The sequence below is a fragment of the Phodopus roborovskii genome, unplaced genomic scaffold (assembly GCF_943737965.1).
Source record: "Phodopus roborovskii unplaced genomic scaffold, PHOROB, whole genome shotgun sequence".
Classification (NCBI taxonomy): domain Eukaryota; kingdom Metazoa; phylum Chordata; class Mammalia; order Rodentia; family Cricetidae; genus Phodopus; species Phodopus roborovskii.
In genome coordinates this window covers 3,272,586-3,300,051 of record NW_026126469.1, presented here as the reverse complement: position 1 = coordinate 3,300,051, position 27,466 = coordinate 3,272,586, and the positions used below count along the sequence as shown (strand labels likewise).

Sequence of the window (27,466 nt, the reverse complement as noted above, 5' to 3'; positions counted from 1 at the left end):
TGATTTTCCTGCCCAGTCTACTTCCTGAGAAGCTGGAACTACTGGCCTCATGTTGGCTTTAACTAACTAGCTATGTCAGATGTAAACATAAAGTAAGATGGTGCCTAGAGACCAGAACATAGGTGTGCAAATGGATAGATAGCCATCAGGAGGACCTCAGCCTGCTCCTCAGGAAGCCAGCCCCCTCATCCTACCAGAGACTGGCTGGTTAGAAGTAACAGGCTGGTTAGAGGTAACAGAAACAACAGTGTAACAGGAGAAAGAATGCAGGCAGGATGACCACAAATCTAAAGATGAAGGTGTGGTAGGCCCCCACAAAGTTAGAGCTTGGGAGGACTGCCAGAGTAGTAGGAGCAGACTAGGCCACACACCCTCGTGTCAGAAACTGCTGGCCATACTCCAGCAGTCCTCTGAAAACATGCCAGTCTATGAGGGAAGCAGGGGAGGAGACAGGTCCTTACACCACCCGCGCACTGTGTGTTTGCCGCATGCCATGACATATTCACTCTTCTGGTTTTTCCCAGGAACCACTTCAAACTTGATGGATGTGTCACCCATTCCATGGTTTCTTTTAGGAGAAAACAAAGATGACGAGGAGACATCAATGGATGACGCCTGTACAGGGCAACTTCTGGGGAGGGCTACTATATGACAAAGCCCATTAATGACTCTCCAAAGAAAACCTGACTAAGGGAGATTCTCCACACACTCATCTCAGTTGCCCAGCACACACCCATCAGCCAGAGCCAAGGGGCTCCTGTATATCCAAGCAAACAGATAATGACTCTACCTCGGGACGAAAGCCAAATGAAATTTTGAGATGCTCTAGAGGAATTCCCGTGAACCAATTCTTGAGGAAGGTGCTGCCTACCCTACCTTTTAAGGCACTCATGGAGGATCTGATACGGAGACAACAGCCCGGCCTTGCTGGTCAGTTCGTAGACTCGTGAATCCTCAATACTGATGTGGTTAAAATACTAAAATAAAAAGCACATGCCTATGAATCCTGAGCAGGCCCATATCTCTTAAGAGCCGTGCCACACTGTCTGCTTTCCTCATATGCTCAACCTCCTTTCTTGTCACCTAACTAGAGCATGCTATACCCCTAGACATCCCTGTTAGCTGGTGGAACTGTTTGAGAAGGATTGGGAGAACGTGTGTCACTGGGGGTGGGCTTTAAGGTTTCAAAAGCCCATACATACCATTCCTAATTAGAGTCACCCCTAACAAAAGCCCATACCATTCCTAGTTAGATTCACCCCCAAGCCCGCCTCTTGCTTGCAGATAGAGATGTGAGCTCTCAGCTACTGCTTGAGCACCATGCCTGCCTGCCTGCCACCATGCCTCCCCTTGATGGTCATTAGCAAAACCCCCTGAAACTGTAAGACCCAATAAACTTGCGTTGGTCAGTGTTTTGTCAGAGCAATAGAAAAGTCACTAAGGCTGGGCACTGGTGACACATGCCTTTAATCCCAGATTTCAAGAGGCAAAGGCAGGAGGATCTTAGTTTGTTCAAGGTCAGCCTGATCTACAGAGTAGAGTCACTTTCAGGACAGCCAAGGCTATAGAGAAAAACCCTAGAGAGAGAGAGACTGAGACAAAAGACACACAGGGAGAGAAATTTTGCAGACTCAGGTAGGCTAGGGGTAGGAGGAATAGCCATGAAGCCATGCAATGCATGGGACAAAGGACAGAGGATCAGAAATTAGTAGCTAGCAGAACCTCCCCTGCCTTGATCTGACCTGATACTCAGTGAACAGAAGATGCCAGACAGCTGAGCTCACAGAACATCTCTGTGACAGACTGCAGAAACAGCACAGTCATGCACTAATAAACCCACCTGTTGATGGTGGACACAAGGGTAGTCCTCTAGGATAACCACCTAGCAACATTAAAGTCATCCCAGTTTGTGTAGGTACCCTTTATAGAATTTACAGAAGTAAATCATCCAAGCAACATACATCTCTACCAACAAACTGAGTGATTTTAGGCAATAATACTGTGTGCTATCTGGTCAGTGGTAGCATACACCTTTGATCCCAGAACTCAGGAGGCAGAGGCAGACAGATCTCTATGAGTTTGAAGCCAGCCTGGCCTACAGAGCAAGTTACAGGACAGGCTCCAAAATTACAGAGTAAAACCCTGTCTTGAAACAGGAAAAAAAAAAAAAAAAAAAAAAAAAAACACCACCAACAACAAAAAAACATAAAAATTGTGTCCTCTCACAATTCTAAAGGCAAGAAGTAAAAACTCAGGGTAGTCAGATACTTCCTCCCTCTGCAGAGACTACCTGGGAAGACCCAGCTTCTAGTGGTCCATCTCCTTTGGCTTGGTTTTACTCTCTGAAAAACCAGTCACAACTATTCAACCATAAATCAATAAATTATACCTGTAGCAAACTAGTCTCCAAAGTAAGGCCACATTCTGAAATAATGGAGACCAGCCCTTCAGTAGATCCCCTGAGCAAAGATTAATTTCTCAGCTGACAAGCAAATAGGAACAAAGAGTTTGAAACAAACATGAACCGATAGAGTCTGTCAGCCAGAGGATCTCTACGGGTAGCAAAAGTCTCTTACCAGCCTGCTAGTTAGTCAGCCAGCTACAGAGCCACAGAGCCCAAGCCTTGGGTCACATGAAAAAACTAAGTCAAATCCTCTCTAGAATAACACATGAATGGCTCCTGTCTGTGTTTGCACTGCTCCAGTGACAAGTGTAGAAGAAATTAGTACATGGAGAACCCAGCCAAGACTGGTAAGCATGAGTTCCATTATCATGGTTTGGATATTGTCTTCAAACAGCTATCAAAAGATTCCTCTGCCCTCAAACATAGGGAAGCCAATCACCCTCCCAGGTATTAGGCCCTCGAACTAACTACAAGGACCAGTAAATTAGCCAACTGATTAGCAACATCAGCCTATATGATCCTGCTCTACCCAGTAGGACATGAGGGCTCAGCATGCAGACAGAGCTTATTTCCAAACTCAAAATCCTCCCTGAAATAACCTGGCCAGCATACCCACTGAAGAACACACACTCAGAAACACAAAGATGTCTGTGTCTAGCACAAAACTCTGATTATAAAGTCCACAGAGCAAGCATCTCTGTGGAGTGTCTCTGCAGTATAAGTAAATGGCAAAATGACCTACAGATAATCGCTGATATATTCCTGGGAGGCTCAAGTGCTCAATGTTCATAGACAGCTCATGAAAATATACAATATAGATACTGAAGAACAGCATCTTAAAATCAGACAAGACAGCCAAATCAATCATCCCACTAAGGAAACTTCACTGGTAATGAATGACCACTCCACATTTAAGGAGGAAATAATATCAATTCTACACAAATTCAAGGATGATACTTCACAGCTTAGTTTATGATGCTACCAGTACCATACTATAAAACACAAGAAGAAAGCACAAAAGCAAATAAAACAAAACCTACGTAAGAGGAACCCTCAAAAACACAGATGGGAAATGATCAGCTAGTATGCATGGTGGTGTGTGCCTATATGGCCAGCATTCAAGAAGATAAGGTAGGAAAACCCATGCCAGACTTGGCTATGTATTAAGACCCTGAAACAAACAAATAACACAATATGCTTGGTGGAATACTCTTTAATCCTAGCATTCAGAGGCTGGTGGAGGCCAGCCTGGTCATTATAGCAGATTCCAGGCTAGCTAGTATAACATAGTGAGTTTCTCTCTCTCTCTCAAAAAAAAAAAAAAAAAAAAAAAAAAAAAAAAAAAAGCAAAAGCAAAAGGCAGACAAGATGGCTTAATGGATAAAGCACTTGCTATGCAAGCCTAACAATCTAACAGTCTGAATTCAATCCCTAGGACCCACATAAAGGTAGAAAGAACAAAATTGTCCTGACTTTAACGACATGTGCTCACAGACAATAGATACCACACACACACACACACACACACCATAAATGGGAACCAGCAGTACATGGAAAGGAATATAAACCATGCCAAGTAGGACTCTACTTCAGAAATTAATGCTTTAAAAGATTAATATAATTAATTACTCAAACAAATTAAATAAAAATATCATACCATAAATGAGATCATAGACATGGTACAAAAAAAAGGGCATCTGGCAGAAACCTAATAGCTTTTCAATTTAAAAATGTTCAACAGGGATGGGCAGTGGTAGTACATATGCCTTTAATTCCAGGGAGACTGAGACAGGCAGATCTCTGAGTTTAAGGCCAGCTTGCTCTACAAAGGGAGTTCCAAGACAGCCAGGGCTATACAGAGAAACCCTGTCTCAAAAAAAAAAAAAAAGAAAAGAAAAGAAAAAAAAAAACAAAAAACTCAACAAAGGCAGAGAGACCTTTCTCAACCCAAGAAAGGATAATCTATGAGAACCACTGAATGCTGCCCCAAGACAAGGAACAAAAATCTACTATCACCATTTCTATTCAACAATAGCCAAGACAAATGACTACAAGCAACACAATCCTATACATAGATGAGTTACTTTTCTGTTGCTATGTTAAAACACAATGACCAAAAACGACTTAAAAGAATTTATTGGGGCTTACAATTCCAGATAGTTAAGAGCCCATCATGACAGGGAGACATGGTAGCAAGTGGCATGCCTGGTGGTCAAGAACAGGAAAACTGAGATCACATTTCATGAAAAGTAGGACAAGGTCTTAAACTATAAAAAAGCTCACACCCACAGTTATGTGCTACCCTCCAGCAAGGATGAATCTCCTAATTCTCACCAAACTCTCACCACCAAGGTCTAAGTTGAGCTTTTGGGGGGCATTTCTTATTAAGCACCAGAAAAAAGACATCCCAAAGAAATTCTAAAGTAGAGAACTAATTATTACATGAATTCAGCAAAGTAGCGAGACATAGTCAACACACATGCCTGAACTAAAACCAAATAATTACCACAGTGGGACAATCTAAGAATCCTAAAATGTGAACTGGATCTGTATGATAAAAACTTCCAACTACTACCAAAGGCAAAGGCTGAGAGACCTAGTACAGGGAAATCTCTATCCAATAACCAGCTAATCTAAATGAACTGACTTAGTAGACATGTTACAAAGAATACAGATAGATAATACTCAAGAATACAGATAATACTTTGCAATATTATCTGGGAAAGTTATTATTAGGTGAACTATAAACTGTGTCTGCTCCAAATTTTACAAGTTGAAGTTTTACCCCTTAGTACCTCAGAATGTAAATACATGGGGTGAGTGGGCTCTACTTGAGGACTCAGCCCTATCCCCAGGACTCATTCCTTATAAACAAAAGAAATTCAGAAAAAAACATACCTTCAAGCAAAAGCATAAACATGAAGATAGCTGTTCTAGAACCCAGAAAGCCTCTGGTCAGTATCTAGAAGAAACTAACAGGGCTAACAGACACTATTTTGAACTTGTGACCTCAAGAACTAAGGCAACCAAATTTCTGTGGTTTAATCTGCCCAGTCTTTGATTCTTATAGTAGCACCAGTAAACAAACAGTAAAATCAATAACTAACCTTGGTTGTGGTGCTGAATGTGTAGTTTTAAATGTCTACTTCTCAACAAAAAGTGAGATATATAAATTTTAACATGATCCTATACGGGGAAAAGGCAGAAAAAAACTATTCCTGAAGGAGGTGAATTTACCAAAGACTTCATACTATCTATAATAAGAAGAAGACTTGGGCTATTGGAGATAGCTCAATTGGCAAAATTGCAAGCATGAAGACCTAAATTTGTACCTCACAACTCTTATTAAAAAAAACAAAAAAAAAAAACAAAAAAAAAAAAAAAAAAAAAAAAAAAAAACCAGGCACCCTGGCATATGCCTGCAATCTGCGTACCAGTGAAATGAACACCAGCAAATCTCTAGGGCTTACTGGCTGGCTATCCTAGCTTAGCCTAATTGGTAAGTTCCAGGCCAGGCAAGAGATTCTATCTCATATAACAAGATGATCAGCATCTGAGGAATGGCACTCAAGGATGACTTGTGACCTATATACACAGAGACATACAAAAACACACAGCACACAATTTTTAAAAAGCATGCCAAGAGGCTGGAGAAATGGCTTAGCAGTTAAAAAACACTTAATGCTTTTGTAGGAGACCCAAATTCAGCTCCCAGAATCTATGTTGGGCAGTTTATAACTGTAACTAAAGCTCCAAGAGGATCCAATGCCTTCTTCTGGTCTCTATGGCTCCCCTCCCCAAAACACACACATGGTATACACTCACACATATGCGTAAGTAAATATAATTTTAGTGGCTGGATGGGGCTTGAGAGATGGCTCAGGTTCAGAGCACTGGCTGCTCTTCCATGGGTTCTGAGTTCAATTCCCAGCAACCACATGGTGGCTCACAACCATCTGTAATGAGGATCTGGTGCCCCTTCTGGCACACAGATATACATGCAGACAGAACACTGCATACATAATAAAAATTAAAAAACAAAACAAAACCATAGGAACTGGAGAGAGATAGCTTAGCAATTAAGAGGGCAGTGGTTAAGCACATCCCTAGCATGTGCAAAGCCCCTGGATTCAATCCCTGGCATCACAAAATAAATTTAATCAATCAGTCAGTTGAGTTAAAGGTAAGAATGGAATACTAAACAGAGAAAGAGAATAAAAGTTCATTCTGCAACAATTTCCTTCCCAGGTACCATGTCAGCTTCCTCTGAGGAAAATGTGGCAATGATCAATGGTCAGTAATAAAGAGGGGTGATTTGAGACAGCTCAGTGGGTAATGATACATACATACTGCCAAGTCTCACAACCCGAGCTCCTTCCTTGGGATCCATATGGTGGTCCTCTGCACTCCACATGTGTGCAATGGCATGTACACACCAACACAATGATGAACGAACGAACAAACAAACAAACAAACAAATAAATAAGGGGCTGGAGAGATGGTTCACCAGTTAAGAGTGCTTACAGCTCTTCCAAAGGACCTGAATTTATCTCCCAGCAGCCATGTCAGGCAGCTGAGAGGGACCTAGGACTCCAGCTCCAGGGGATCTGGTGCCTTCTTCCAGCACCTCCACAAATATGGCAGACAAACAGATACACATTCAAATAAAATCCATCTTTAAAAAATGAAATGAAAATGCAGGGTGGTAGCACACACCTTTAATCCCAGCACCAAGAAGGCAGAGACAGGTAGATCTCTGTGAGCTTTAAGTCAGCCTGGTCTACATACACAGTGAGTTCCAGGACAGCCAAACGCAGTTACACAGAGAATTCCTGTCTTGAAAAAACCAAAAATACGACAAAACAAAAAAGGAAATTAAAGATTGTAAAAAAAAAGTGTGTTGTTTATTTGAAATGAGTCCAGTTTTAAGGACAACAATACTGGGGAGAGGGGGGTTTCTCTACAAAGCTGGGGGGATAGGAAAGTATCCCAAGCTGTTTATAAATCATTTTTAAGAGCTAGCCTTCTATTGTTAAGAGTATAAATAAGCCTGCACAAGTACTTTGGTGACAAAGACCCACTGCTGTTTATAACTAACTGCTAAGTTAAAGATAAACCAGTAACAGGATTTTAAACTGGCCCAAAGGAAGGGCTAGCAAGATGGCTCAGCAATAAAGGTGCTTATCACACAAACCTACTCATCTGAACTGAGTCCCTGGAACCAAAGTAAAATTAGGAGGGAATGAATTCCATGAAATGTCCTCTGGCCTCCACATGCGCAACCACACACAACGTGAGCATAAGCCCCCATACAAGTGCACACACAAAACTGTATATTCACAAACCAGTAAATTAAAACGAACTAGGAAATAAACTGATAGCAACAGATACAATTAGTCATTCATTATCCTTTGATACATAGTGAGTTTCAGAACAACAAATCCAGCTACACAGTGAGACCTTCTCTCCAAAAACAAAAAGTAGAGAAGCAAGCAGTTGAGGAGACATCAGACATCAACTTCTGCCCTACATAGGACAACCCTACACAGAACAAAGGCCCATGGCACCAAATTCCTTAGTCTTCGTATGCCTTGTCTTCACTTGTTCTCATTCTCTCTGTCCTTCATCCATCTCCCTCCTGTACAGGCAGCTGACGAAACCCCTAGCTTGTCGGCCCCATCTTTCTTTTGTAATGCCAATAAATTGTTCTTGACTTCCCATCTGAGATTGTTTTTATTTATCTGTATGGATGTTTTGACTGTATGTATGTCTGTGTACCACGGTATGTATAGCAACTATGGAGGCTAGAAAAGAGCATCAGATCCAGAACTGGGGGGCTAGGGGAGGGGAGGAGCTGAAAACTGAATCTAGGTCCTCTGCAAGAGGAGCAAGTAAATAGTCAAGCATTTCTTGATCTTCTATTCTTATTTTTAACTTTACTGTTTATTTTTTATCATTTTAAAATTATGTTTTTATGTATATGTGCAATGTGAGTCAATGTGCCCAGTAAGGCTAATAAGTACTGAATCCCCTGAAATTGGAGATACCAGTGGTTATGACCCATCCAATGTGGATGCTAGAAACCAAACTTGGGTCCTTTGCAAGAATAGTTTGTGTTCTTAACAGCTGATGGTATAGGCCTTTAATCCCAGCACCTGGGAGTTTGAGGTCAGCCTGACCTACTAGAGAGTTCCAGGCCAGACAGGCTACACTGTCTCAAAAAAGACAGATATATATACAGGGGGTGAGGTTGGGGGAGGCTGGAGATATGGCATGTCTAAGTTCCTAGATCCCATTCCTAACACAGGAAAAGCAGAGTGGGGATTATGACAATTATTCACTAGAGGTATTTCCCAGTAGATTTAAATAGGCAGAAAAACTATCAGCAACTATAAAGATAGGACTATCAAGATCATCTAGTCTGGGGAACAAAAATAATTTCAGAAACCTTCAGGACAAATTAAAATATCAATAAGTATATCAAGCTACATATGCCCCAGTCTTTAGTGTTTTGTTTTTTGAAATAAGTTTTATTGCCTCGCCCAACAGAGCTTAATTTTGTGATACTTCTATCTAACCCAAAACAGTTTATCAGAAACCAGAAAGGATAAAAGACATATAGGCTAATACTACCTACTAGGAAGTTAATTAAGACTCCTTCATCTAGGGCTAGGCAGACATCAAAGTAGGAATAAACCTGACAGTCTACATTCAATCCCCAGAACTAACTCTTACAAGTTATCCTCTAACTTTCATGCACATACACAAATATATGGAAAACATTAGAGAAAAATTGTGTAATAAAGCACTTCCTAGCTTGCTCACTGCTGTCAAGGGGAATCATCTCAAGAGAGGTCTTGTATACCATTAAGCTGGGGAGAGAAGACCCTGTATTCGTATTTCCAAATTCCAAAAGCCTGCTCCTCCCCACTAGTTAAGCAAGTGATTACCCCAAGAATGTGTTGGGGAGGGCATTGGAAAGGCTGGAAGGAAGAGAAGTGGCATAGTAGTATTTTAAATACAGGGGGAAAAAAACAACAATGAGTATGAACCTGGAAAACTGGAAGTGACTCAGGTTGAAACAGATAATACTTAAGTGGTATGTGTCAACTGTGGCAAGCAGATAAGCTACAAACCAAATGGATAAGAGTGAGCTAGCTGTGTGTGAATACAAGTGGAGTGCACGACAGAACTGAGGCCATGACAGATAGGATGAGCCATTAGCCAGTCAGTATAAACTGCTTTGGCCTGACTACTTTGTATACTCTGAGAGTGGAGAAAAATAACTGCTGCTAGGCAGAATTTCCCAGTGTAGGGGCTGGGGAGCAAAGTGCTTTCTGAGTAAGCATGAAGACATGGGTTCAATATCCAGAACCAATTTAAAAAAAATTTCAAGCATGGTGATGAACTAGGCAGGAAAAGACAGACATATCCCTAGAACCTGCCAAGCAGCCTAATCTACTGGGTATTCCAAGCTAGCAAAACACTCTTAAAAAAATGTGAGTGGCATCTGAGGTACAGTATCTGAGGTTATTCTACACACACACACACACACACACACACACACACACACACACAGAGAGAGAGAGAGAGAGAGAGAGAGAGAGAGAGAGAGAGCGCGCATATGCACACAAATACACAAAAGAACTGCCCATCACAAACCCACCAGAGGGTCTTTGGTGCAGAGAGAGACAATGTCTTTTAGCTAGGCTAACAGAAGTAGTCTGAGGAAGGCTCTTGCACTTGCAGCATAGCCATGACTTCATACCCAAAACTGCAGGCTGAGAAAAGTCCTTCTCTGACTTGTTTTAGACTTCACTCACCTCTATAAATAATCCTGGAGAAAAATGATCCATCCTCTCTGTTAGCATTCAGACGTCTGTACTGGCTAGTCCTTGAGATTCTGACAAGAAATGCCCTGCCCTCAGCTGCAGCCACTAAGAGCACCACCTGTGCATTCACTCTGCTCCCTTTTAAAAGTACCCTCCCTACCTCCCATTTCTCTAGTCCTCCTTCTCTGCATTCCTGTTCTCAGAGGCTAGTCTCCCCCCACACACACACACACACTTCCCCATTCACTTTCCCCTAATTAAAAAAACCCCTCCACACAGGATGGAGAGATGGCCCAGAGGTTAAGAGCACTGGCTGCTCTTCCAGAGGATGTGGGTTCAATTCCCAGCAGCCACATAGCAGCTCACAACTATCTGTAACTGGAGTTTCAGGGGATCTGATACCTTCATACCAATGCACATATAATAAAGTTAAATAAATTATAAAAAAACAAACTCTCCACCCAAGCTCTGTCGCATGGCATGCCATTTTTTAAAATACAGCACTCTCTTGTACTGCTTTGTCTGCTCCCTTCCTTCTTTCCTTCTGATTGTATTGTCTTTCTTACTTTTCTATGTGCTCCATTATGATCACTTCCTTTACTTTCTTTTTTTTTTTTTGGGGGGGGGGGGACTTGGAGCTCAAGTTGACTTTGAATACCTACATACCTGAGATTGTCCTTATCCTCCTGCCTCTACTTCCCAAATATGAGGACTTCAGTCAAGCAGTGCTACACCACAACCAAGACATGACTTCTTCTTATCCCTTTACACCATACACCCTTTTTCTTTTTCTTACCTCCCTCGTAGTTAAATGCAGCTAAGGGCTACAAGATGGCAGAAGCATTTGCCACTCAAGCTTGAGGGCCTGAGTTCCTGTCCTGGAGAGCATATGGTGGAGGAAGAGCTTACTTCCTACAGCTGCTCTTCCACCTCAATCCTTGCACCAGAGCTTGTATTCAGCCACACACAATAAATGATATAAAACATAAAAGCAATACAGAAATGGAGTAACTTTTTAATTACCATTGTCTGTTTTCTCTTAGTGCAAGTATGGAACATGACTCCAAGAAATCTAATAAGACTAATAACCCCCAAAAATCTTAAAATCCATTTAAATAAAATAAAAAATTGTTTCTTTTTTTTTTTGAAACAGGGTCTCACTGTGTAGTCAATGGCTGGCTTGGAACTAATTATGTAGAACAGACTGGCCTCAAATTCAAGAGATCTACCTGCCTTTGCTTCCCATTTAAATAAAAATTTAAAAATGTGAAGAGAGATAGCCTATCCTGACAGATAAACAAGATACAATGTAGAAACACAAGAACCCTGAAAAGCCAAGGCAACACAATTCCTGTAACTGAGTCCAAAGACCGGTATAAGGATTCAAAGGTCAAAGAACTGCAAAGAATGGTTTTAAAATGACTGGTGACCTCAAGAAAATCCAAACAGACAGTAAAGACATCAAGATAAAACTTGTTTGCTGTGAATAGACATAGAACCTTATTTATCCTAAGAGATTTACCCAGAACAGAGTTTCAGAGAGTTCTAACAAACAACAATCTGAATCTTATACTCTACTAGATTCATTTCCATCAAAGATCTATGTATACACTACAAACTAAAGGATAAAATTCTTCAAGACTTTCTCTCTGCCTTCACAAAGACAAGCAAGTTCCTCTTATAGGCTAATGACTACACCCTTGACATAGTGTGCAACCCTGGTTCAGGCAATGGGGTCAGTAGTTGTATGACAGTTGCAGCTCTCTACAGAACAAGATCACCACACACTCACCTCCAGTTCCTCACTGTCTTTGGGCTTCTCCTCAGAGGTCTGTTTAACAAAGTCAGGGATGAGAATTTCCAGGGTGGCTCGGGCTACAAAAAGAAAAAGTCTGAGGTGAGGGCTTAAGCCCAAAGGAAAACCAGGCCTGCTGCCCAGCCAGCAGTGAGCTACATGCTGGCCTCCACACTCGTAGCCAGAAGCAGTAATAACACTTTAAGAGGTAAAATTGGGAAGGAATAAAAAACAAGTGCATCCTGAACAAGGGACAATGAGATGATAGAAGTTTCATATACCAATTTTACCAAGGGAGGAACTCACATATATTTTAATCAAATTATAACATATTAAAAAAAAAAAAAAAAAAAAAAAAAAGGCTTGGCAAAACCAAAACTTAGAACCAAGGAGGCCTGACAGCAAACTGCTACAGACATCCAGACCACAACATATGGAGAGCAGCTACCATGAACAGGTAGATGGGACATATCTGAGGAACTATTATGGAAGAAGCATGTATTAAGGCAGAATATGAGGGTGGCACCCACATGAACAGGCCACTACCTGTTAACAGTAATGGCTCAGTCTGGTCCAGCACAGCAGTGTTGAGAGAGTAACTGGAACTAGCAGAGGAACAAAGCCCAGCACAGAGACAGGTGACCTTGTAAGGAGTAGCTTAGGAAAAGTCTGAGGATATTTCCATTCTTCTGCCAGGCCCTATATCTCAAAAGTTATCTGCTCAAAGTCTCAACAATTTGTTGAGCTGCAGTCTTTTTAGGCTAAATCTTTCTAAAATGAATAGGAGCTAGAGGCTAGCTCAGTGGTAGAACACTTTTTTCTAGCATGTCAAGCAAGACCTGGCTCAGTCCCTAGCTCTGCATGAGTAAGTTAACAAAACAGAATCAGGGGTTCCTGGAGACAGAGGAAAAATATGCAAGCCAAGGGCAGCTAAAGAGAGGACAGGCAGTAACGTGATGAAGAAAGATTTCTTATGGTCCTCAACATTGGCCACAAAAAGAAAGTAGCACAGAGGAACACTCTGATCTGATTCTTACAAGCAGAATATCCTCCTCCTGTCCTCAAGACCCAGTAAGACTGAGAAAACTGTCATGTCTCCTATTCTGTATAGAGACCAGTTCTAGAAGACAAAATGTCCATAGGATAAAGTTCAAGAATGCCCCTATACGGGCCAGGGCCAGAAGTATACCTAACACTAATCTACAATGTATCCACTACTTGGAAAGGCCCAAACAGCCCCAATGCTGAGCAAAATGGATTGGTGCAAAAATGTTGTCTATTCCTCTATGGAGGCAGAAGGCAAAGGTATGGCACAATGGGTCTTTTAAAGGAAAACACCCATTTTTCTTGGGATGAACATGGTGTGCAACAACTATCTAATCCCCAATTTGAAATTTGAGGGACTCAGGAAACAGTCTATATAAATATCAAAAACCCTGGAAATGGTGACAATCTGCCTTTTTTTCCTCTTATCGAGCCCATCTTTTGCTGCTTAAAAACAAATTTGCATGCCAGGTGTGGTGGTGAATGCTTTAATCCCAACACTCAGAGAAACCCTGTCTCAAAGAACAAAAATAAAAAATAACAAAACTGTGTATTACTGCACATAGCCCCACAGGCTCTAAGCATACCCAAATCTGTGCTTAGCTGGAACACGAACAGAAAAACACTGACCTTGCTGTCACTTAGCAGAAAGAGGCCCTCTACTCTAGTCTAACTTTAAAAAAAAAAAATCTGAGCTAGGGCTGGGGATGCAGGTGGCTCAACCTTTAATCCCAGTGCTTGGGATACAAGCAGGCAGATCTGTAAGTCCAAGGCCAGCCTAATGTACAGACCCAAGTTCCAGGACAGTTAAGGCTACACAGAGAAACCCTGTCCTGGGCGCGTGGGGGGGGGGGGGGGGGGGACCACCTGTTTGTTTTTTGAGACATAACCTTGGCTATCCCGGAACTCACTCTATAAACCAGGCTAGATTCAAACTTACAGAAATCTGCCTGCCTCTGCCTCCCGAATGCTGGGATTGAAGGTGTTATTTTAACTATGTATATATGTATGTGCAGAAACCAGAGGCATTAGATCCCCCTGGAGCAAAAGTTATGGTATTTGTAAGCTGCCCCATGTGGGTTCTGGGAATTGTGGTGATTTGTGCCCCTATAGTCTCCTAATTTTAAATGGTTAGTCACTAGGAGGCATGTCCTCGCTGAAGGATGTACCATACAGGCGAGGTTTGAGGCTTCAAAACCCCACACTATTCCTAGTTAGCTGTCTCTGCCTCATGCTTATAAATCAGATATAAATTCTCAGCTACTGCTCCAGGACTATGCCTGCCTACCTCCATGTTCCCTGCCACCATGATCATTAATTCACCTTCCAAAATCACAAGCCCCAATTAAATGCTTTATTTTAAAGCTGTCTTGGTCATGGTGCTTTGTCAGTAGTAGAAAAGTAAGAGAGAAACCAAACTTGATTCCACTAAAAGAACAATACATGCTCTTAACTACTGAGCTACCTTTCTAACTCATCATTGTCTTTTTACTTTCTTAGTTTAAATCATTCACAACAAGCACATAGTTATTATATTGTATCTTTGATAGTACAGGGGATTAGACCCACTCTACAGCTGACTTACATCCCTAGCCCTTAGTTTTGAGACAGTCTTGCTCTATAGCTAAGGCTAGCCTGAAATTCACAATGGTCCAATGGTCCTATAGCAGCTTCTCAAGTACTAGAAATACTGTCAAGTACCACTACTATGTTTTAAAAATCAAAGGAGAGGGTGACAGAGATAGTCAGTAAGGGTTAAGGGCACTTGCTGATCTGGGTTTGGTTCTCAGCACCCATATCAGTTGACTCCTGACTTCCTTTAATTCCAGTTTCAGTGGATCCAATGCCCTCTTCTGGCCTGAAGGCACCAGCACTTAAGTAGTTCACATGAAGACACACAGACACAAACACACACACACACCACAAAAATAAATTCTTTTTTAAAAGCACATTAAAAAATAGATTACAAGAATAAACGTCATATCCATACCCCTACTCATTACCCAGCCCCTTGCTAATTAGAGTGAGGCAAACCCAGGAGGCAGCATATTTCTAATATATCATAAGTGATATTTAATAATAATTACCAACTTCTGGACATGCCTGTGATCACTACCTAAATTAAGTTAGTCTTTATGGCATACTTGCGGATGAATATCTAGACATAGTTAACTGAGGTGGGAAAGTCACCTCAGTAAGTAGCACCATGTTATGGGCTAAGGTTCTGGGGTGAACAAGGGAGGAGGAAGCTCAGTACTGGCATTCATCATTGTCAGCTCTTGACTGCAGATGCCATGTTGGCAGCACCCTCAAGTTCCTACACCATGCCTTTCCCACCATAAAATATACACTTCAGGAGCCAAAACCCACCCTTCCTTTCTTAAGTTGCTTTTGTAAGGGTATCTTATAGCAACAAGAAAAGTAACTGATAGACCAAGGAAACCACATTACCAGCTTTATTCTTGGCAAGTTTTTTGCTGCTTGCAGTTCCAGATCCGTAAGTCACACCATCAATGGTCACCGAGGCACCAAAGGGCTCACTTGGATTCTCTTAAAATTAAAATTACTTGTTTTAAAAACACACTTGTCGAGACATGGAAAGCATGCATACAGAAAATCTGTCATCCTTGCCTGACAAGATACCCCTGAATAAAGCATATCTGTGCTTGTCTGAGATGTGTAGATAAGGCTGGGAGGTGTGGAGACAGGCAGCAAGGGGCACAGATGGGACAACTGAAGAGTGTGAGTTATTATGGGAAATGATCCAAAGGGGAAACAGAGATGCAGGCAGAGCTGCCCAGTATAGGGAGGAACAAGATAGGGATATGGTCTCTGAAAGACAAATATGAATGTCAAGAATAGCAAAGGACATCTAAGAAACAGCAACCCCCAATAATGAGTGATCCCAGGTCTCAGATCCCAAGGGCAATCACATAGGCATTCATGAACTATACAGAGGAAACCACAGAAGACAGAGCTGTCAGGAAGTGTGGTAAGATCAAGGCTCCTTCTTTATTGGGGGATGGGTAGGTGGAGGGGTGGGAGTGTCAGACCAGGAAAGAATTCAATGTACAACAGAAAGGCCTTTATTACAGACTGCTCTTGACAAGTCAGGAGCTACCAAGGCAGAGCAGAGAAGAAAAATGGGGGAAATGGGAAAATAGGACAAACTCAAAAGGAAAAGCTAAGCCATCCCCTCTCAGACAAGGGTCACTGCTGTGAAAAATAAGACACCTACCTCTCTTTGTTCTTGCCTTGCACTGACTATTCAACCCAGCAGGGCCAATATACTCATCACTCCCACCTCTAGCCATAAGCAAAATGATATATAAGAGTCATCAAAAACTGAAACAAAATGGGTTTGAACTTACCACATTCAAAGAAATTATAAACTGGGCGGACCTTGAGGACACGCTGCATGTATTCGTGCAGGATGCAGACCTCAGACTTCCCATTGGGATTGATGACAAATTCTGTGACAAAAAGGACTATCTCAGGAACTGGGCCCATCCACATTACTGAGCCACTCCTTAGGGGCTTACCACTAAGAACATGGCAGCCTCTGCAGTACAGCTATGGGGTAAGAGCACTCATAAACATAGACGAAGTAAATTAAATGACAATGATATGTTCCGTCTGCTGATGGTAACAGTACAAGCACAGCTCACCTTTCTTTGTAGGTGCATCTTGCACAGATAAAGTGATGAGCTTCTGGTTGGCTGGCAAGATGGGCCTCTCTGACTCTGCCTGCTTCCGCTTCATCTCACGGTTAAACTGACGCCGCTCAGCCCAAGTCCTGAATTTTTTCACAGTTACTTGCTCAAAGTCAAAACGCTTCTCCAGGTAGGTACGAAATTCCTCCAGATCTGTCCAAGATATATACCAGTGAACCACATTATCAGATTTCCAACACAAGAATCATGTTTTTCTCAGCTCTGTGTATAATGACAACCCCCATTAAACACGTCCAGGACACATGATACCCATTTCCCTTTTGCTATCTCTTTCAAAAGCAAAGAAAAAGAAAAAGAAAAAAAAAAATTAGGTCCTTTCACACCTACTTCAAATCATTCTGGGAAGTACCTCATGGATAGACTCCTAGGTATACCATTACTTTATCTGGACTAAGAAAAACAATACGAAAATGAAACAGGGGTGGAGGGGTATAAATATAAAAACAAAGCAAACTCGCATGCGCGCGCACACACACACACACACACAAAGTAATAAGTACCTGACTGCCAATAGCAGGTGTCTACCATCTCTCTGACCATCTCACTTTTGCCTCTGGCCCTTCAAAGTCAGTAACAAACCGTATCCAGGTGGCTCTCTACCTCCTCAGGGCTTCTATACTGATGCAGCTCTTCCCAGACCATGCTACCTATACCCAACAGCAGCTTCCTCCTCCAGGCAGCCCACACTCAGCTGTGCAGCACATACACAAACTTAACCCTGAAAGCTTCAATTCCTCTTTGGAAGTGACTCTTATTGGATGGGTTCAAAGAGCTCTGACATCACTAGGGATCTAAGGGATAGAACTAAGCTATAGGCACAAGACAAGAGAAATACAAGCATATAACCATAAACAAATGCAAAAATCAAGAGCACTGCCGAGTTCTTTATAAAGGCAAAAAGCAGAACCCTGCATCAAAAACAAGAAAAAGGTGAGGGAACTAGCCAGAGAAGAATGGCAGTTCCTTGGTGTTGAATTTATGGCTGCAGGCTCATGCTATGTTCATCAGATACATTGAAACAATGTCACAGGAGCACATTGTACTAAAGCAAGACTTCAGAGAAAGTCACATTGAAAGACTAGTTGGCACTGACATAATCATCTCTACTGAAGCTTTTGGCAGTAAGGCCCTATAGAGCTCAGGCTGCTACACTCAGGTGTGCTCTTGAAAACAGGGAGAGACCTGTCTGGCATGTGAACTGTACATGCAAAGGTCCCCTCTCAGATACAACCAGGAATGCCCAGCATGTGGTAGGAGTGAAAACTCAGGTAGCAAGGAGGGAAGAAAGCTCTTCAGAACACTTACCAACTGATTCATCTTTGCACACCTCAACTTTAGCCTTCACTTGTCCCAGGGCTCCAGGGGCTGCCTCACCCCCCAATGGGTCCTTCTCATCCAGGGACCCCGAGTCTCCACCCATGGAGTCAGGCTCTTCCAAAGGGAAATCCAACTCTGCAGACCGACTCAGGGGCTTGACAGGTGACACCTCCCCACTGGGTGTGAGATCACAGCTTTGCTCCCGTTCCTCATTGTCCTTCATTTTCTTATAATGCAGACAGGGGATACTGCTTAGAGGAGGATCGTGTTTCTGTAAATAGTGAAATTGAAACAGGGGTTATCAGGAAAACTTTGAGTCTACTTGACTGCCCTTCAACACATGCAAACAAGCATTGAGAAGTGGCAAGGCTAAATACATGATGGATGACTCCCCTACCCGTATGCTTCCTGTTCCCAAGAAATAGGGTCTGGACCAGGTAACAACTCGAGACTCTCTATGCAGGTATACAGGGACTCCAGAATTATGAAAAGTCATGATCCATCCGTCAGGCAATGGCTCTGTAGGTGGACGGCCACGACCTACATAAACACAAGATTGTTACACAATGCCTCTTGAACATGTTTTTGTACAGGTCTTGCCAAGTTTCTATCTGCTTTATGGGCCCCAACTGCACCCCTAGAACAGTATGTAGGGCAAGGTGAGAACTACATGGAGAACCAATGTACAAGAAGCCCCAAATAGTCCCCACCCTAGCTCTTCATTAAACACTTTAACAGTGGATCCTGGATTTCTCCTACCTTTTCAGCCATGATAACAGGTACCTAAGGAGTGAGTAAACTTTGCTAACAATCTGAAAATGTGTCAGCCACTATTCCTGGTGATCAGGCACATACTGTGTTTGATTCCACAGAACCATCTTTAAATAAATAAATAAATAAATAAATAAATAAATAAATAAATAAATAAATAAATAAATCAAGCTGAAGAGATGGCTCAGCAGTTAAGCACTTACTGCTTTTGCAGAGGACCCAAGTTTGGTGCCCAGCACTCACATGGTAGCTCACATCTGCCAACTCATAGCTCCAAGTGATGTGATGCACTGGTCTCCACAGTGCACATACATACATGCAAACATTAAAATAAGTAGTCTCTAAAATAAAGAAACCTGGGCATGTTAGAGTACACTTCTAAACTTGGGAGGCAAAGGCAGGTGGATCTCTGGGAGTTAGAGACCAGCCTACATAGTGAATTCCAGGACAGCTATCATTACATAGAAACCCTGTCTCCCCCACCAAAAAAAAAAGGACACTCAAAATAAATAAAAACAAAAAGACTGCTTCCAACCTTTTCTCTGTTTTACTGGCAGTTTTAAGAAAAAAGTACCATACTTGTTTTCAACTTGTCTCTCTTCAATGACAAAGCTTGTTCTTACAGGTATTAGGAGCAATCTGAAATCTAGAAACTAAAGAAAATATACATAAATGAACCCTGAACACTAGGCATGATTTAAAAAGGTGCTGTGGACTCTGAGAAGGGCAGGAGCATCACTGGGCTAAGCTCAACAACAGCCACCATCAGAGTATGACCTGGAGGGAATCCTGCAAGTCAGAAGTGTACCCATGAGTACTCCTAGAAACTTGACCAAAGGGGAGCTACTGCACATAATTCAGGAAAAGCAACAAGCTGAATATGGACCCAAGCACAATATAAGACAGGTTTATCCCAGCCACTTATCTGTGACAGCCCACCAAGCTGTCTAAAGAGCTATAAATAGCACACTCCTGACTCAACCCCTCCTAGGCAGGTAATAAGCAAAGGCTACCGATGCTCTGTGGGAAGCTTAACATTAGACTCCTGGAAGCACAGGAACACATGGACCTTTCCAGAAGCTGCAGCCCCAAAGCCACTTGATCTAAAATTGCCTATCATGGTATCTGCACTGCTCAGTTCCCACTACCATGTGCAGAAATATCTCGTACCTAGCCTTTCATCTCCTCAGCAGCTCAAGAAAGGAAACCTCCCCACCTTCTCTCCAGGGGTCTCAAGTACTTACGTGCCTGAGCCCAAGTGCCTTTGAAACCCAACCCCTAACTAATCCTGGCAGCCTTACAAGAATAAGCCAAGCCTAAGCCAAGCCTACACAGAAGCTCATGTAACTTGCCCTACACTTTCCCTGTACTGACAACAGAGCCTGGTAACACAACCATGGGTGTTCACCAGCTACTCTCCCACTGTCACCAGATGCAGGTGTAAGTGCCACTCTGCACATCTCCCAAACATTGCTACTTCTATTCACAGAGTTCCCACCCTGACCCACAGTGCCAAGTGCCATGTTGTAGCCCAGAAGCCAACATTAACCTGATTTACCTGCAACAAAACCAAAACTTAGACGGCAACTATAACCTCCAACTCATCAAAAACCAACCTGACCTTGGCCTCCACGATCTGCAGGCTCCTGGTCTTATATGCTAGCACACACTGATGCACCCCATTCAAGGATCTTCTGTAGCCTCTGTGGCTTCCACAGAATTTACCAAGATTGAATCTGGGTTGTGGGTCTGAGTGAGTACCTGTGTCCAAATTGTTTTCTTTTCACCTCCCATTCTATACTTAAACCTGTGTCTCTACCTAGACTGACTTCTGGCACCAGAGAACTCCCACAATATTCTAAGAAGAAAAACTTCTAGGGCCTTGAAGCATCAGGATTTGTGACCAGCTCACTCACTCTTGAGCACTGTTTTAATCTTGGTCATCATTGGCTGAACACTTGTCTCTCCATCAGATGGATGATCACTGTCTCCGCCATATTTTTCCTCCATTCGCCTCTTCTTGGGAGCACAAAGACCTTCTTCTAGCAAAGCATCCACATCATTGTCAAAGTCATCCTGCAAAACAAGGTGTTCAGATACTACAGTCTTCTGTGCTTCCATACCAAGGACAAATTTCACATGTATGAGGGAATACACAGAGACCCTCAACAGGGATTGGGTATGCCCTGCTGGCATTTGATCATCTGAAAAACAAACATGATGAAATGGCAAGTGAAACCAACACGCCTGGTCCAGGAGCACACCCAGCCAAAGAGGCTTTGCAGCAGCACCTGCTGACTCAGGTTGGGAAGAGATCCGACTCAATGTTAGCCAAACTTTCCACTAAGAAACTTTAGAAATGAAAACTTACATCCTTCTCTTTTCTACACTAATGTGATTTATCCTCACACCAGGTTTTGTTTTGATTTCCCTGCTTTCAAAAGACAAAGCCACTTCCAAACCTCTTTGGGTTTTGCTCAGAGCCCTCCAGAGAACAGGTCACCAACATACCTCATAGGAGAAATTCAAGGCCTCTTCATCCACTCTGTCTCTTTGAACGATTGCTTTAGCCGTGAACCCGCCTGTTCCTTCTTCATCTAGCTCCAAATTGTCAGTAAAATCTTCTAACTCATCGAGCACTGCATACTCCACTCTCTTTTCCTGATCCAGCTCATTTTCCTCATCCTTCTTATCTGCACTCTCACCCCCTAGGCCTACCCCATTACCAACATTCCCGCCAAAGGGACAAGCATGCACGTCCCCACTGACAGGACTAAGGAGTAGGCTACATTCAGCCCGAGTGCTGCGTTCTACTCCTGTGTACAGCACCTTCCTGTCCTTACTCCTACAGCTCTCAGTAAAGCTCACACTAATCTTTACATCCTTAAGCAACTTAAGGTCAGGGGAGAACTTCCGGACTGCGGGTGCGTGCCGGGCAGTGCGTGGGCTGTGGCCACTACAGTTCGGGTCTATGAGGAGGTGGCCCTTAGAGAAGGATCCTTTGGAGAGAAGAGAAGCTCCGTAGAAGTTGAATGGGTCCTCGGCAGGAGGTTCGGACTGTCCATCACCACCAGAGCCAACGTCCATTACCTCTGCATCACTGGACGTTTGCAGGGGAGGTGGTGGAGACTGTTCATGGGGCAGCACTTGGAAGGGGCAAGCTCGGTTCTCCATCATAGCTTCTCCTGTGGGCTCATGCGGGAGAGGAGAGGGACTCTCATATGTCTCCATATTATGAGCAGTTAAGACTATTTTAAAACACCAGAGTTTTAAACCACCTTACATAAATCTATACTGCTAACATGCACAAGTCCGTCGAGACCCGGTGGCGTCCTGCCCGCGCTGCACACACTGGCGGCTTAGTCAAGCTGGCCACATTGCTCTTTTCATTAATGTAGACAGCTTTTAGAACCACTGCCTCAATTATTGGAAATCACAATGCACTCAGCTTAAAAGATTGGCGTCTAAGAGAGTCTATCTTCATGCCACATTGGCACCTTTCTTCTTCCACCTGCAAAGAAATTTAAAAATATCATCACAAAATGACAGAAATTTTCCACTTCTCTGGTACCAAGTTAAAAGTCAAATGTTATCTATGACGTAGTAAAGGGCTTTCTTAACTGCCTTTAAGAAAACCTTCTAGACACCAGGGGGAAAAATCTCACTAGTTTTCTTCAGAATCTAATTTAAGCCCTAAATTAAATGTTTTTATCAACTATTCACTTTAATCCCTATATCAGAGGCACAAAAATATAGTCTTCGAGCTCAAAAATGATTAAGGCTAAAAATAAAAAGCTAAACTTTACCACAGCACTCCCATAATTCAACCTGGTGGATAAGCAAGCATGCAGCGGGAGGTCACCAGTTCAGGAACACACAGAGTGCTTGGTCTCCTTCAAGCTATCAATCCACTCACCTTCAAGAGCTGGGTCAGTCAGAGGGTGAGCGAGACCCTCAGCTCAACTCTGTGGCACTAGGGACCTCAGAGATATGGCCAGGCACTCTGCTACCCATGGACCCCCTCTCCTGGGCCCACAACGTGGCACGTGGACAGGACAGTGATGCAGCGTGCTGAGGTCACCAGGAGTGGCAGGATAGATCCATTCCCAGTAGAGGGAGGGTGTCTGTTGGGAAGGGAGCCTAATATTGGGGGGTAAGCAGGGCAATAAAGGAAAAAGGTAGAGTCAAGGCAGAAAGGGTCCTGGGTGCCACCAGGAGCCTAGCTCTAGGCTGAGGATAGTGAACTACCAAGAGGGAAGCAACTCTCCTTATAGAGAAGACTCACAACTATACCAGGTATAGGTGACTGCACCAGGTGTTGGGACAGTTCTCCAAAACAAAGATGTAGAAGCAGCTCTGGAAACAGTAAGAAAGTGTCACAGGAATTGTCTATGCTTGCAGACCCTATAGGGTGGAAAGGAGAAAAAAGGAGGTGAAGAAAAGGCTTCTCTGCAGACACACTCTGGTACCTAGGCAGAAGCCTAGAGAGAAGAATAGAGGAATGTTGCAGGCAGCCAGCCCTATCTCACAAGCACTCAGGCCACAAAACTCTGGAGACCTGAAGAGGTCTGGTGGTGACGACCACATGAACTGGGAATAAGCACCAAAACCACAAGAGGGAAAGATATAATCCTAGGAAGCTCTGCTAGAGGATGCGTGAAAAGAGGAATGACGCAACAGAGAAGGCAGATCATAGACTAGCCACAAAACCAAAGGTCCACAGAAAGGCTATTGGCAGAAACACGTGCGCACACACATGCACACTCCCACATGCACAGAAACATGCACATGCCATGCACACTGGTGCAGGTGCAGATATACACACACGACCATACCCATGGGTGACAGTTTGGTTGCACCTACACAACTCATTTTTTTAAGTCATTTTTTTTTAAAGATTTCTTTATGTATATGAGTGCTCTATCTGCATGTATACTTTTATGCCAGAAGAGGGAATCAGATCCCACCATACATGGTTCTGAGTCACTTTGTAGTTGCTGGGAATTGAACTCAGGACCTCTGGAAGAGAAGCCAGTACTCTTAACCTCTGAGCCATCTCTCCAGCCCCAACAACTCATATTCTTAAGACCCCAGAGAGGACAAGAGACAGGAAACATCTATATGAGCAGCTTACAGTGAAGGGATTAAGTGGGGTGGTTATGCCTTGCTGAAGGTACAACCTAAAAGGCAGAGGCTTGCTTAGGTTAAAGTAACTCATTTAAATATTCTCTTACAGTCTACCCTGAGAGACAAGGATCCCATGGCCTAGACATAGCTGGCAGGTCAAGCTATACTATCACTTTATTTCCTAGGACCTACAATGGCCTAACAGTTTTCAACTCAATGGGAATTTAACAAACCTCCTCTCTAAAGGTATTGCCAAAGGTGCTTAGGAGTCAGAAGGGAGACCAAAGGGGCAAAGTCAGTTTTTGGCAACCAAAGGACCACTGCAGAGGGCATACAGGTCAACACACTTAGCTCTAACAGACCTTAAATAAGACCAGGACAGAGTCTGGTAGGTGTGCAGAGACCACCTACCAGGTAGTCAGGAAGTCAAATCTGTGCTTTCTCAGATAGAATATGCTATTGGGAAGAAGACTCAAATAGTCAGGGTTTGAAGACAAAGAGTAGTACAGGATGGAAAAGAATGCTACATGTTAAAAGCTAAGAAGTCAGTGAAGAACTACAAAATGAAAACAATAAATGAAGACATTAGTTTAAGTGTTAAAGGCAATGGGGGCATTAAAGAGATACACAGCACAGGTGGGACCCTGAGGCCCTGGAAAAGGGTAGGTACACATCTTGCAGTAGCAGGAAAATTATCTAGCTCTTGGGCTCAGCAGAAAAATTTCTGACTTTTTCCCTCTGTAAGCTTATTCAATTTATCAATCAACTATTTGCTGAATGTCTTCCAAAAGGCATACATCATTTATATGTGTTAAGCATAAGGCAGACAAAACACTTGCCCCACAGAGCTTACTTATCAGTGGGGAAGATGGATAACAAGAAAAGTATCTATGATGTCATATGCTGGCAAATATTCTAGCTAAAACAAAGCAGGGGGGGCTGGGAAGCAGTTTCCAACAGACCCACCTAAAGATGAAACAGATGTTAACAAGGTGTTAACAAGGGCAAAAGGAGATCATTGTAGAAGATACCTAGAAGAAAAGCAAAGACCCTAGGGCAGCAACATGGTGTGGCCAAGCTAGGATAGTATATGAGGAGAAGTGTCAGCAAGCCTTTGTTTTTTACCTTTTTTATCTTGAGAAATAGGATAATGCACAGAAGGGGGTCAAGACAGTGATATCATTGATCTATGGGTAGCACTGGCAGCCAACCCTCACGGGCCCTAAGGATTTTATGCAACTCACCTAGCACTGTGACAGAAAGGTTAAACAACTTGCTCAAGGTCACAGAACTAGTTAATGGTACAACTCCTTTGCCACCCAAACAAGCAGGCCTGAGTCTATACTAATTTAGTTTTACAACATCTTGCAATTTAAAGAATTCCACTGTGTTCAGAAAAACTAGTAAGAGGGTGAGACTGGTGAACAAATTAGAAAGGGGGGAAAGAATTAAAAGGCTCACCAGGTAGCTTGGCCCAGGACTTTTGAGTTGCAGTTTCTGAGAAATGCTCCGCTGTTGGAGACAGGTTGTAAGGCTTGCTCAGAAATGCATGAGGACCTAAGAAAGGCACCAAGGTGACTTTAGACATAAGGATTGTTCTGACATGGACTGTGGCTTGGATCAAACTACTTGGTGTCAAAGCAATCCATGACAAAGTGAAAACAACTAGCAGCAGGAGGTTAGTGATCAGAATGGCCAGCGTTGGAGATGGAGACTTTTAGAAGATGTCAAGGAAAGTTGATGTGAAAACTAAAAGAGATCACATGGAGGGGAAATGATGACAATAGAAAGCCCAAACTGGGCAAACCAGTCAAAATCACATTTCCTACAAGGTAAATTACAACAAGCACTGTGAAGTGCCTGCTCCCCTAGCATGCACTGTTCTTCAGCAGACTGAACCTGTGGATGCAGATCTAGCTTTGCCAATGGGACTGTGTGCAAGCAGCAAGCCCACAGCTGGCTACCATGGCTACAAGGGGCTTACCCAACACCTCTGGACAACTCCTACTTGCTGGACTGGCATGGGGATATAGCTGTGGTGACCAATACTACAGCTGCATCGTCCTGCCCAACCCAAAGGCAGTATGACCTCATCAATTCCTTTGTCACCTACAAATCCTTTCTCTGAACTTACAGGGCACATTCACTAGACCAGCCATTCACTGCCTTTGGTTTGTGGAGGCTTACAGTGGGGACTGAGTCAACTTTCAAGACTGGGAGTCCAGTTTGAGCCTGCAGATAGTGGGCCCCTCCTAGAGATTGGCTTCCAAAAGTCAACCCTAGGTAGGACATCTCTGCATCCGGCAACGAGGTACATGCAAGCATGCAGGATGGCAAATAAATTCCTACCATGTAGCAACCAAAGACCATTGGATACTACTTGACAGGTATCGCTGTCAACAGGTTGCCACTTCCCATTTATTCTACCACGTTCATTGTTACTGTAAAACCACATCCTGATAAGCTACATGACACTTCATCCACGGGCAATTTGGTGGAGACTTGGAGGGTTTCTCGGCTTTTCCAAACAGCCAAAACAGGCAGAGTTCAGGACAGAAGTGCCCCTGCCCACACGCCTCCCGCCAGGAGAGACGATGGCTTCAGGCCCAGCAGACAAGGGGCTTCATTACCAGGCCGACAGCACCCTACGTCCACGATGCATGGGCTCCGGGCCCGGCCACCGCTGCACAAAGGCCGCAACTCCGCGTGGCCCAGCCCGCCTCGCGCGCCGTGCCGTGCCCCGCCCCAAGTCCCGGCCTGCGGCCTTGCCCGGGAAAGGGGGGGAAGGGAAGGGCGCAGCCACTCCAGGCCGCAGCGCCCGCCGCCCGCGGGGCGCCCCTCGCGCCCCGCACCTACCTGTGGCGCCCGCGACCTGCCCGAGCCGCCCGCAGCCCGACCACAGACGGCCGACCCTCACCGCCCCGACGCCGCCGCAACCAGCCAAGGCCCTCAAAAGCTCTCGGCTCTTGAGACCCGCTGCCGCGCGGGCGAGAGGAAGGCGGGCTTTATCGGAGCGCCACCAATCCCGTCGCACGGCCGCCGCGCATTGGGGGACCCGGGAGCGGGCTGAGGAGGCCGCCAATCGGCGGTGCGAGTCGCGCGCGGACCAATAGCGAGGCGCGTGGCGGACGCGTGGGCGGGACCAGGCGCAAGCCTGGGGGAGCTAACGGCTGTGGCATGGGCGGGGCTGGGCGCGGGGAAGGCTGAGGCCGCGGAGAACGTCGAGAGAGAGAGAGAGAGAGAGAGAGAGAGAGAGAGAGAGAGAGAGAGAGAGAGAGAGAGAGAGAGGGGGGGGGGGAGGGGGAGGGGGAGAAAGGAGAGAGAGAGAGAGAGAGAGAGAGAGAGAGATGCGCAGGGGCTGCCGGGAGTCGGGGAGCGTGGGAGTGCGAGGGACATTGGGAGCTAGTCTGTGAGCTGGTGTCTGTTGAGCTCAACAGTCTCT

General features: G+C 43.9%; 1 protein-coding gene across 7 annotated transcripts in view; it reads right to left on the bottom strand.

Annotated features, from left to right (window-relative positions):
• Dgcr8 (DGCR8 microprocessor complex subunit) overlaps positions 1–27,079 on the bottom strand; it is a 32,151-nt gene extending 5,072 nt beyond the window's left edge. For 2 of the 7 annotated variants that reach the window (XR_007834943.1, XR_007834944.1), the window contains exons 1-10: positions 26,881–27,079; positions 23,191–23,301; positions 21,409–22,408; positions 20,814–20,973; positions 18,524–18,666; positions 18,115–18,397; positions 16,744–16,941; positions 16,447–16,548; positions 15,527–15,625; positions 12,029–12,111 (exon numbers count right to left, since the gene is read on the bottom strand). Coding sequence is in view for 5 of the 7 variants with exons in the window: in XM_051191042.1 (XP_051046999.1) it covers positions 462–568; positions 877–977; positions 12,029–12,111; positions 15,527–15,625; positions 16,447–16,548; positions 16,744–16,941; positions 18,115–18,397; positions 18,524–18,666; positions 20,814–20,973; positions 21,409–22,128 (1,996 nt within the window). In the remaining 2 variants the exon portion in view is untranslated. Of the gene's footprint in view, positions 1–461; positions 569–876; positions 978–12,028; positions 12,112–15,526; positions 15,626–16,446; positions 16,549–16,743; positions 16,942–18,114; positions 18,398–18,523; positions 18,667–20,813; positions 20,974–21,408; positions 22,409–22,813; positions 23,022–23,182; positions 23,302–26,880 lie in introns of those variants that run through there. The other 5 variants (XM_051191042.1, XM_051191039.1, XM_051191043.1 and 2 more) reach the window with 5 other exon arrangements.
• Between the last annotated feature and the right edge of the window lie 387 nt (positions 27,080–27,466).